The sequence below is a fragment of the Perca flavescens genome, chromosome 15 (genome assembly GCF_004354835.1).
Source record: "Perca flavescens isolate YP-PL-M2 chromosome 15, PFLA_1.0, whole genome shotgun sequence".
Classification (NCBI taxonomy): Eukaryota; Metazoa; Chordata; class Actinopteri; order Perciformes; family Percidae; genus Perca; species Perca flavescens.
This window is the reverse complement of record NC_041345.1, coordinates 7,505,904-7,518,437: the sequence shown is the minus strand read 5'-3', so window position 1 is coordinate 7,518,437 and position 12,534 is coordinate 7,505,904. Positions and strand designations below refer to the sequence as shown.

At 40.1% G+C, this 12,534-nt stretch overlaps 1 protein-coding gene across 1 annotated transcript in view; it reads right to left on the bottom strand.

Moving 5' to 3' along the window:
- Positions 1-4,143: 4,143 nt before the first annotated feature.
- The window catches only part of grapa (GRB2 related adaptor protein a), a 32,427-nt gene continuing 24,036 nt past the window's right edge, over positions 4,144-12,534 (bottom strand). The window contains exon 5 of the mRNA XM_028600696.1: positions 4,144-5,490. Within this exon, the coding sequence (XP_028456497.1) occupies positions 5,305-5,490 (186 nt within the window). The 3' untranslated portion in view covers positions 4,144-5,304. The remainder of the gene's footprint in view (positions 5,491-12,534) is intronic.

Here is a 12,534-nt window from a genome sequence, read left to right as displayed (position 1 = left end):
AAGGGTGACATGTTACTTTGCAGTAAGGAGGTATTATAACCTGCTGCTCACTGTGACGTCATCCGTCGGTATGTCTGTACGTTCACGTGTTGTCGGGCTAACAGGAAAAAGGGAAAAAACTTTAGGGAAGTGGTCAGAGCCTGTGGTAAATGTTTGTTGCACTGACAAAGTAACAAACCAATTCAAACTGCCCTAGTGGGGATGTTAGTTTTGCTGCAAAGGTGTAATTCTAAAATGTTCCTACCACTAACATTGAGTCAGACTGTGACTGTAAGGGTGATAACTTTCTAGAGTTGTTAAATGTGGCAAAAAAGTGCAGGAAAAAAGGGACACAGCTTGGTTTGTCTTCCTGATTCCCTTTTAATTATTTCCAACTTCCTCTCTATGTGGTTGTCACTGCTGATCACACGATGGGCAAATTACTGGCTGACTCATCAATTGCCCCACATACAGTACGGGCCAAAAGTTTGGACACACCTTGTCATTCAATGCATTTCCTTTATTTTCATGACTATTTACATTGTAGATTCTCACTGAAGGCATCAAAACTATGAATGAACACATATGGAATTATGTACTTAACAAAAAAGTGTGAAATAACTGAAAACATATATTATATTTTAGATTCCTCAAAGTAGCCACCCTTTGCTTTTTTTGATAGCGCTGCAAACCCTTGGTGTTCTCTCAATGAGCTTCATGAGGTAGTCACCTGAATGGTTTTCACTTCACAGGTGTGCTTTGTCAGGGTTAATTAGTGGAATGTTTTCACTTATTAATAAAAAAAGCAAAGGGTGGCTACTTTGAAGAATCTAAAATATAAGACATGTTTTCAGTTATTTCACACTTTTTTGTTAAGTACATAATTCCATATGTGTTCATTCATAGTTTTGATGCCTTCAGTGAGAATCTACAATGTAAATAGTCATGAAAATAAATAAAAAAACGCATTAAATGAGAAGGTGTGTCCAAACTTTTGGCCTGTACTATATTTTTTTGATTTATTGACTTGCCGATCATTCGAATATGACCAAGTATCTTTCAAACTGTCGTACTGGTCGGCTGGGTGTTGGACTGGTTTGCAGACCTTCTTTCAGTGTCAGGGCCTCAACAGCCAGAGGCTGTCAGTCAGTCAAACTGGTTCAACTGTTTTTTGTTGTATTTGCTTGTAACGCCTTTGCCTATCATCTATGTCACAGTTCACGCACCGTGCTCTTTTACTGTCACTCTTTCACATTTGGTATTAATGACACACAGCCCTTCCCTCTTTTCTCAGTAGCATCTGCTTCCTCCCCTATTTTTTGTCTCTCTCTGTTTTTTACCCTTTAGCATTTTTTTATCTCTATCCTGTCTCATTCCACTGCTGTCTAATAACTCTGCTTTAGTTTCCCTCCTGTTTATCTCACTTTCTTTCTCTCACGTGTTACATTCCACTTTTGTTCTTTGTGACAGCTTGTCTGTGACATCCAGTATTCTTATGTTGCCTCACCTCTGGTGTATGACAGAAATATGTCATAGTGAATGTGTCGGTGTCTCTCACACACACACACACACACACACACACACACACACACACACACACACACACACACACACACACACACACACACACACACACACAAATACCAAAAGCCCTTTATCAATCATACAAACACTTCAAAGTGACTCAGCAGTTTTTTTTAAACGACAGAAGAAGAAAGCAGCAGTACACCTTTAACTCATTTATCCTTCTCCCCTGCTGGATGCCAGTGGTTTATTGACTAACTGTCATTGACGAGCCAGATGTGACTCTCTCAGTGTTAATTAAAGAAGTGGTTTGTTAAAAAAGAAAAAAAACAGAAGAGGAGACAAAAGAGTGAAAGAAAACACAACAGAAGTGATTCAGTCCAGAGGGATTATGGGATGTAACCCCTGTTTCCTGCTTCATTTCAAACATGACATCCTGGTGAGAGAAGCAGCGCTGCATTCCTCGCATAGTACAAGTCGACTGTCAGAATACACTGCGCTTACATTCTTATATATATATATATATATATATATATATATATATATATATATATATATATATATATATATATATATATATTTAAATACAGTGTGTGTGTGTGTGTGTGTGTGTGTGTGTGTGTGTGTGTGTGTCATCAGGGGCTGTTCAGTCGCACACATAAACACACTTAGACGTAACACTTCTTGTTGTTAAATGCCAATGAGATCTCTTCTGACTTGTACATGAGCTACAACATTTAAAATCAGGTTGTCACACACTAATTCAAATATCATTACCATATTAATTTTGTAACACAGTATTAAAATCACTTCAGTGACACTTCAGAAGTGTTTGAAGGGCTGCAAGTAATGATTATTGTCATCATCAATGTAACCGTTATCATCACTATTGTATCCCTTTTTGGAGGGGGGGATTAATCGTTTAGTCTGTTAAATATTAGAAACCAGTACACAATTTCCATTGCAAGTTCATAGAGCCAATGGTGCAAATTGCAGTTTTATCAAACTAAGCATACAAAATGTAAAGACATTCCATTTACAATGGTGTTGAGTAGAGAGAAGCAGAAAACTTGGTACCAGCAAGAGGCAAGAATAGACCATTTTACTTCATAAAAGCCTTTTTTTAACTATTTATCAATTAAAACAGTTGGTAATTCATTTTATGTTAGTTGACTTGCATAGAATTGACAATCGTTTTTAGTCGTTTCAGCAATAATTGTGTGCACAAAAAGGCTTTTCGTGCACGGTGCATGACACTGGGTGGCCACTTTATGCTTACAGTGAAGGTACGGTCACATTCAACTTCTTCCCCATTCACTTCTATTGAAGCCAGCACGACTGACAATTCCAAGCATGCCTTTCCATTTTTGGTGCGATCTCCAGCTCCAGTTCACTTTGACCGGGCACATGTGCTTGATCGGCCAATAAAAACACTCATGCAATGTGTTCGGAAATCGAGAAGTCATTATTCTAGTTTCATCACCATATTCAGCATGTTATCGCACTACTAGACAATACAAGCGATCACACTGTGCTTACTCTGTTGAATATGTATTTATAATTTGCATCAGTCGCATGACATTGCGTCCTTTTTCAGGAACGAGTGTGCGGGCAATTTCGTATGATGCAAATATGTGACCATGCCTTAATGCACAAAATGCACAGAATTCATTCTATGCAATTAACCTGCATTTTGTGGCACACAGTGTGAAATATCCTGGCAAATGTCATGAAATTGCAATTTACACATGGAATGAAGTGGATGTTTGTGCATGGAAGTTCATTCTGGGATATTTAAAGCAGGAAAAGCACAAAAAGGGCTGCATTGCACATTGTGTCACGAAGTGCAACTCAGCAACTTTTGGCAGATACAGAAAAACTGCATCAACAAAGAGGAACAGTGACTGTGATTTGAAACTGTGGACATGCTGTATAGTTGGCTACAGCATGCAGAGGGGCTCACGCATACTATCAAGTGGAACCTCACATAACCCACTTTTGTGTCAGTGTTTCTAGTCGTTTACCTATTTATTTCACAGCTGAAGTGCTCTTTCACAGGGTTCAAGTATTCTGTGTACACTCGTATATTCATATTACATTTCAATAGACACTTCTTAACAGAAATTTAAGATTAAAATGATTATGCCTGGGGATGATTGTCAGTCTGTGTGTGCATATTTACAGTATGTGAGTTCTCCACATTGTATAGGTCCAGTCATATTTTTTTTATACACTTGTATAGTCATATTACATTTCAATAGATACTTCTTAACAGAAATTAAAATGTTATTGAACAATAGTGTCCAAGTTTCAAATTCAAAGAGGTAAATGTTCCTCCACAACCTCCTATGGGCCACACTTATTTCATGAGGTGTGTGTGTGTGTGTGTGTGTGTGTGTGTGTGTGTGTGTGTGTGTGTGTTGCTTTTATTCAGCCTGCACCAGTGCTAATAAGCTCTATTAATGATTATGCCTGGGGATGATTGTCAGTCTGTGTGTGCATATTTACAGTATGAGTTCTCCACAGTGTATAGGTCCAGTCATATTTTTTTTTATACACTCGTATATTCATATTACATTTCAATAGACACTTCTTAACAGAAATTAAAATGTTATTGAACAATAATGTCCAAGATTCAAATTCAAAGAGGTAAATGTATCACTTTATTTAAATTATTTGTCATTACATGTTAAGGAAGATCGGTCCACGTTCTTACGTTTTCTTTAACCATTCGTTGCAACAGAACCAAAACTTTTTCACAATGTTTTATCTTACTTGTAATATATGTATTCTAAGATTACACATGAATAATAATAAATACATGGAAACAAATGATTCATAAATTGAGTTGAGCGTATTTGTTTTTAAGCTGTGTATTTTAAAACCGAGTGATGTCTGGGCATTGTTCACCTCACTGGTCACTTTAACATAGTAACCTCCTTTATTGGCCCACAGAGCACAGGGCTGCACACACACACACATACACACACACACACACACACACACACACACACAAACCCATATACACATGCATTTACTTTTCCTCTGCACACAATAAAGATACTTAAAGTTTGCAAGTTTACATGTGTTCAGACGCACATTTTATACACTATCCCCTACACACACACACACACACACACACACACACACACACACACACACACACACACACACACAGCGAGAGTGCAATCTGCTGTGTCAGTATCCTCTGGCCCAAATATTCACAACAATGACTCTCTGTGTCTCTCTGCTCAGCTCACCGGATCTCTTTCGTGGGAACGGCAGGAAAATACTGGAGTAAATCCTAATTCCTCTTCAGCGGAGAAAACCTTGCCATTCCTCCACAACCTCCTATGGGCCACACTTATTTCATGAGGTGTGTGTGTGTGTGTGTGTTGCTTTTATTCAGCCTGCACCAGTGCTAATAAGCTCTATTAATGATTATGCCTGGGGATGATTGTCAGTCTGTGTGTGCATATTTACAGTATGTGAGTTCTCCACAGTGTATAGGTCCAGTCATATTTTTTTTATTTTACATGATTAAAGAGTAAGTGGAGTTGTGGATCAAGTGGAAGCGATTGATGAGCCTGTAGCAGCTGATTGGGCAAGGCTGGCAGGTGGCATCACGATGGGGAAACGGGAGGAGTCAGTTACATAATGAGCAGTACAGTTGCAGCTCGTCAATTCTCCAAAAGTGAATGGGCAAGTGCAGAGTGGGGGAGCAGTGTGAATTAGGGCGGGGTCATGACAGCTCACTGATGAACCTGTGGGAATGGCTGCGTATTTGATTGACGTGCTGGGTCATTGGCAGTGGTAAATGGGCTGGACGTACTCCGGGGGGAAGTAGCCTACGTGTCCGTGGCAACGGCCCCTCCAGCGCAGCGAATCGGAGCAGTCCATGAGTTCGATGACATCACCTCGCAGGAAGCGTAGCTGGGACGGGTGGTGGGGAGCGAAGTCGAAGAGAGCGTGGGCATGATGGGGACGCTGTGGGGGGAAATGAAAGAGGCAGGGAGAGAGGGATGGAGGAAAAGAGAGAAAGAGAGTCAATGAAAAATTGGCCTCACAACTTTTGACTGTCTGCTGAGCCACACTCTTAACAACACATAGTTTTTTTGTTTTTTTTTTTTTTTTACACAACAGAACATCAAGGAAGTAAGCCAATACATTAAGTCAGTGGTTCTTGTCGGGGCTTTCATCAGGAGACCGAGATGATGCAATAGTAAGACCTTTATTTCATCAATAAAGGTCTGAGTCCGAGTCTGCAGACAATTGAACTAGTGAGCAGTGCAACGATAATATAAACTGAGAAGAAACCCAAAAACCCTTCCCCAACCCTGCTAAATATGTAGCTACAGCTATAGCTGCCAGTTAGCTTAGCTTAGCACAAAGACAGGAGGAAAGAAGGGGAAAGTGCTACCCTTGCTGATGTTGTTAGCTTTGGACAGAGTCAGGCTACCCGTTTCCTCTTCTTTCCAGTCTTCATGCTAAGCTAACCTAGCTGCCGACTGTATCTTTATATTCAGCATATAGACATGAGCATCTTCACATCTAACTCTATGCAAGAAGAAAGTGCATTTCTAAAATATTGAGCTATGCATTAAAGGCCCACTATGTAACGTGTTTAGTTGTTCATTATCAAAATCAGTTTTGCCCGTTCACAAACTTGTCCTTTTTCATGAATATTTACCACCACCATCAATTCCAAGTATTCCTTTTGGCTTGAAATTTTACATTTGCATTCGCATGAACTGGGGTAGACGCTCAATATTCGTGCGCCATCTTGAAATACGTTAGCCGGTAAGGGACATACAGGACATACTGCTCTGCCATTTCCCAGTTTTCGCTGTCACATGATAAACTCACAGGTGCTGCTAATGCTGCTAATGGGTATCGTAGCTTCCCGGCCCCAGCAAGTTTGAAGAAGGAAACATGGAAGACCACACGTATTCAAAATCCAAATTTCAGGAACAGGAGTCTTCTTCTTCGCCCAGAAAAAGAAAAAGGATATTGAAAAGAGCAAGAGACCGGCTTTTTTAAGAGTGAAGGCTACCATAGCTGTAATACGTACTTTGAACTGCGTGGTGCGAGAGAGTTGATTGAGATATATGATCTCAACGCTAGATGGGAGAAATTCCCACACATTGGACCTTTAAACAAGACTTTATTTATATAGGCGTTATTCTCAACACTCCCTGTCCCACTCATCAACAGGATAGGCTAAAGATTTTGGAAATAAAGGTCATCAGTCATTCACAAACATTAAGCTTCTCAGTCTGTGAAAGCATACTGTATGTTGCAACTAGCCTCTTAGTAGTAAAAACAAAAAAATGTGTGAGAGAGAGAGAAGGTAGTGGAAATAAAATGACTAATGTTTGACTATCTTAACTTATTTGTATCTCATATAGGGTAGGCTATAATCAATAGACTAATTCTTAAATGTGTAAAAAAAGAGAATGTGCGATGTCAGGATGATGTGGCGATGAACAAACTTATTAATTATCAGAGAATCTGCAGCTCCCGAGTGTTACAAAGAGAGAACGTTAGTTCAGGGACAAAAACTGAAATGAAAATACAGCCTGCACCGTGGTTACAATCAACTATGTTCATTTTCACCTAAATACCACTATGTGGACAAGACACATCATGGGAATCATGGGAATATTAATTATATTAAATGAACAACTTGACATTACATTTCTTTGGAGTGTCCTTATTAAGACAACTTGACATTAAACAGGATGATATTATGTCAAGTTGTCATGACAAAGACATCTTCTGGTAATGTCATCCTGGTTAATGTCAAGTTGTCATTACAAAGACATCCCAAACAAATGTAATGTCAACTTGTCATGACCAAGACAACTTCTGGTAATGTCGCTTTGATTAATGTCAAGTTGTCATAATCAAGACAACCCAAACAATGTCAACTTGTCATGACAAAAACCGAATGACACTTAATGACAGAAGTCATAAACGTTTATGACTGTTTAAAACGTTTATGACACGTTCATGACAGTGTCATGTCACGATTATGTCGATACCTTCAAGTAAAGTGTTACCGTTTGCATTTACCATCCTGAGACCTTTATTTTCAATGCGTGCTAACCTGGCAATTGAAGTTGATTTTGTTTGAATTGATAAATACATCTTGATAAGGGGAGATCTTTTAGATTGCAGCTGCAACATGTGGTTTAAGTTGGTAAAGAGGGTGTGTATTTCATTAAAGTTGCAAAGCTCTTCTCCTTATAGGCTTTGTTCATTATTTGGCTTTATCAGGGCAGAGCAGCTCTACGTGAACGGATTAAATAACAAAATTGTAATTTGTGGAGGCCATGAGAGAGAAATGGGAGAAGTAGAGTAAGACACTAAGAGAGACAGGTAGACAGAGAGCAATAAGTCCAGAATGATGTGTGTTAGGATGAGATACGAGTTCACACACACTCCTACTCAAAACAGCGTTCAGTTAAATGTGTGACGTCTTTGTTTTATTTATGTCGATTCGCGGTAAGATGAACAGCTTTCAGTTCAACTTGCCAATGCTGTGCTTTCTCTGTCTCACTGTGTTTTTCTTTGAGTTCACAAAAGAGAGATTCTTTCTTCTCCCCTGATAGCCGGCCTCCTTTGATCTCTATTGACTGGTGAAGTAAAAGCAGTTTACATAGCAGTATAGCAGAATAAAAGTCGCTATTTTAAGGAGAGCGTCTTGAACTTAACTAACCTCTTAGCTGTCAGTTGCACTCCCACGGAGAAAAGTAGATGTGATATGAACTGTGAGGGAGCTGAGAGACTGGAAAGAATACCAATCTTGTATTTTATATGGGTGTGTGTGCATGTGCGTGTGTGTGTGTGCGTGTGTGTGTGTGTGTGTGTGTGTGTAGGTATAGTGTTGCAATTCTGGGCTCTTATTGCTGTGGATTGCTTTGTCTTAGACCAAGGCCCAATATTATGTCATCCAGACTAACACACACAAACACATTCACACACTAACCAGACAGCAGGATTAGGATCAAGACACACTGACACAATCTCTCAATCCAACAAATCTATAAAAACCCTCACAGACTTAAACTTTATTGTTTCGCTGATCTAGTCTAGACCTCTTTTTAGTGTGTGTGCATGCATGCACTCTGTTACTGTGAATTTGGGTGTGAGCGAGCATGTGTGTGCAGGCCTCTATTTGCTTGTGTGTGTGTGTGTGTGTGTGTGTGTGTGTGTGTGTGTGTGTGTGTGTGTGTGTGTGTGTGTGTGTGACAGCACAGGGAAAACCCATTCAGTTTTCCATGCAAACTCGTGAGGAGCAAAGGTTTGGAAGGAGAAATATGGACCTTGCCTTGTGATCAACGTCCTCTTCAGCGCCTGCTCCGACCCACAGCGAGCGCTGACAGTGGAACAAATTACTCTGTAACATCAATGGACTACATCCTTAAACTACATTTGTCTAACACACACACACACACACACACAGTGCCTAAACATATAGGGCAGCAAAAATAGCCTGTGACACTGTCTGTTACCACTCCAAAATGACAAGGGGTCAAAAAGAAGATGAGTTTTTGCATGAACAGGCTTTCTGTTTGAAGTGAAATCTTCGAGACACAAGGCAGTGGGGATATGTTGGGAGGAGAAATTAAAAAATACAGATACAGAGAGTTATTTCCCACCCTGCCATCGTGAGATAAGAAGTGATCTAGGGCCACGTAATGAGCTGGTGTGGAATTTGGAAAGACCAACCACACAATAGGAGGGACAAGAAAAAAAAAGCACTGCAAAGGAATTGCATGGATTCCGATTAAGCAGGTCCTTGACAGACTAAGTCTGTGAAACTGACCCATATAGTCAAAAACTAAAAGAGACTGTGATCATGTGGTGGTGTCAGAGACAGTGAGGAAGGATTATTTTCGTGAATAATTTCCAGCACACGGGTTGAAGTTTCTCTATAACCCTGTTTTCATGCATTCCTTTAATAATCCAAAGGTCTAAAGGGAGCGATGCAAGAACTAGTTTTTCCAAGTGTTTTTATGCTGTTAGTGTCACTGCCTAACATTTGGGTGAAGTAAAGATGAAATAGTGTGCGGGTAACTAAAAAAGTGGGTATTCATATTTTAGACACACATAGAGCATGCACAACAATGTTGCGAAGACAGGAGTTACGGAATAACTTAGTGGGAATTTAGGTATTACGTACCAGGCAAGAAAAGGTCTGCAACTTGCAAATTACGTTGTCTTGTTATCTCCCTGGCATCATAATTTATGTAAGTGAAACCTTAATTGAGTGAAGACTGTGTTGTAAGGTTTGTAGAGACTTGCTCAGTCAGAGACTTTCAGTGGGCGTTGGAGCTTTGTTGATGCCCGAAAGCCAAGACGAAGCCCCACAGATGCAAACAAGACAAGCTGACCATGATTTTAAATAAATAAAAATAATTTCAAAAAATTACTTTTAATCATAGGAACAAGGTTAGTCAAGCTTTTGAACTAATTCAAAACTGAGATGAGTCCAGAATCGTACTCAATTGTCTATTTGTATTGTTCAAATAGACAACTGAAAATGTACAATTTACCACTTAAAGCTCTCATTAAAACAGCTGCAGAGTAAACCAGGCTACAGCTATAAAGCTATGACTAAGCTGCTGTGATCTTATTTGGAATGGCAGATGTTTTCTAAGGCTACATAGCCATGTAGGTAAACACAGCACCTTCATCACGCCACCCCAGCTATGGGGCATGTTGTGATCCAGATACATATTACCTCAAGGCCATGGCAGAGAAACAGTGTGCCCTACAGTACAAGAAAAGTCACAAACAGCAATGATAAAAGAATACCGTACATATATACATGACCAAAAAAAAGAAAAGATAAAGTCATTTTTTTCATGTATCCTGGTTTGTTGATTGGCCAATTCCAGATGGACTCATAATACAGTTTTTAGGACTGTACAACGATGTATGTGAACAAGGCCCACCTGGCATGCAACCCTTATTAGAGCTAAATATTAATATAGAACAGCAAGGTAACCCATGACCACATCAGTCAGACCGAAGTCAGGCAGAATAAGTACTGTATACTGCCCTGATGGATCTTACTGTAAAGAAACATATTCCTGATGTGACAGCCTTAGTTCTGAGCTTGGGCAAATCCTTGTTCATCATATAAAGAGACCTATGTAGGACGTATAACATGATAGGATAATGGAATAAAATATGATAGGAAATACAATGAATGAATGATCTGCTAATGAAGATGTATAATTCCATCTAAAGCTACAATCTGGGCCTTTACATTGTAGAGCAGTGCTGTAATTATTTTGTGCAATTCATCTCTTAAAGTGCTCATATTATGCTCATTTTCAGGTTCATAATTGTATAAGAGGTTGTACCAGAAAAGAAAACACCATATATTTGTTGTACTGCACATTGCTGCAGCTCCTCTTTTTACCCTGTGTGTGGAGCTCTCTGTTTTAGCTACAGAGTGAGGCATCTCACTTCTGTACCATCTTTGTTGGGAGTCGCACATGCACAGTCAAGCATGTTTTACAGTAACCGTAGCCCAGCTGGCGCACGCATACGTGACGTCATGAAATAGCCGTGACCATTTATACCCGCGCTGGTGCTCGCGACACTAGTTGCTGTCTTCTCCTGAACAGAGGTGGCGCTAATGAGCAAAGGCTACCAACATTGCTCTTTCTACGGACTAGAAGAAGGAGAAAAAGGTAAACAACGGCAGAACTTGCAGCAGCATTGACGTCAATGCTTTGATTTGATTCGATGACCTACTTGGTCGGATCAAGCCTTTCACTCACCATAAAGGAACTCGTCTTAACCCAGTAAGTTTACAAGACAGACTTGCAGTCGCTCTGATAGTCCTGGCATCCGGTTGTCGGTGAACTCGTTCAGGCCTCCTGTTTCCGCTTTGTCGCGCGCCGCTGAAAAAAAAAGAGCCGTGCACGACCTCTGCTCGCGCACCATAAATCGGGCGCGCGGCAGCATATTACTTAATTTTGATGTCACGATGGCGCGCGGCACTTTGGATGCGGCTAGTATAAATCACGTTTAAGTACTGCTAGCTAGTCATTTGCAGAGCATGAGTGCGTGCCATGTTAGCAGCTATGCAAGCCTCATAACGTGTGTTACAAAGTGACGCACGTTCGTTACGGAAGTAAAGGCTGGACTACGACAGAGCTGTTTGGAGCAGTTTGTGAACAGTGTTTTCTCTGGAAGATGGTAAGTCCGTTTGGGGTGGACTTAGGGCTTTTTCACTTTGTAAACCTATAACGTGCACAAAAAAGATATATAACACAATAAAGGAAAAGCCAAAAAGCATAATATGAGCACTTTAACTTGTTGTGAGTCCAATATGGTTTGAATGCTGACACTTGTAGCTTTCACTTTGTAATGGTTCTGTTATGATCTTAAAGTTGCTTAATGACAGCAATACTGCTTAATGAAAGCAATAAATGCCTATAACACAGGAAGAGTGCAGCATCTGTCTGTAATCAAATTTCTTAGAAGTGTTACTTTGCTTTTGTCCGAAGTCATGGCAGATTCGATCCAGTGGCAGTAGTGGAGGAGATGATTTGGATGAATGCTAGTGGCATTCTGAGCAATTAGTGTTATTATGGTACTGTATGCAAATGTCATGACACCAGCTCCTCAGTCTTGAACAGAGGATGGATGTTGGTGGTGCACCAACAGAAACAACTGTATGAATATTAGAAAACCAAAATCTTAGAAAACCTAAATGCTCAATAAGCTCAGAAGCTGGTGTTTTTTTGATGTGTTGGTGGCTCACATTAAAGAGATTTAGATTGTGACAGTATTTAGGTCATACAGTTTTTCATTCTCCCATGAGACGGCTGTCGTTATCTCTCATAACTACCATCATGACGCCCTAAAGCTAAATTCTTCGCACCTGCTCCATTTGCGTTTGGTCGAGGAGTGTGCAACATCCCCAAGGATTTAGAACGAAGCATGAAACTGTTTAGGTGTGAGGCAGGATGTTACTAAATAAGGACTAAATTTGCAAGAAGCTAG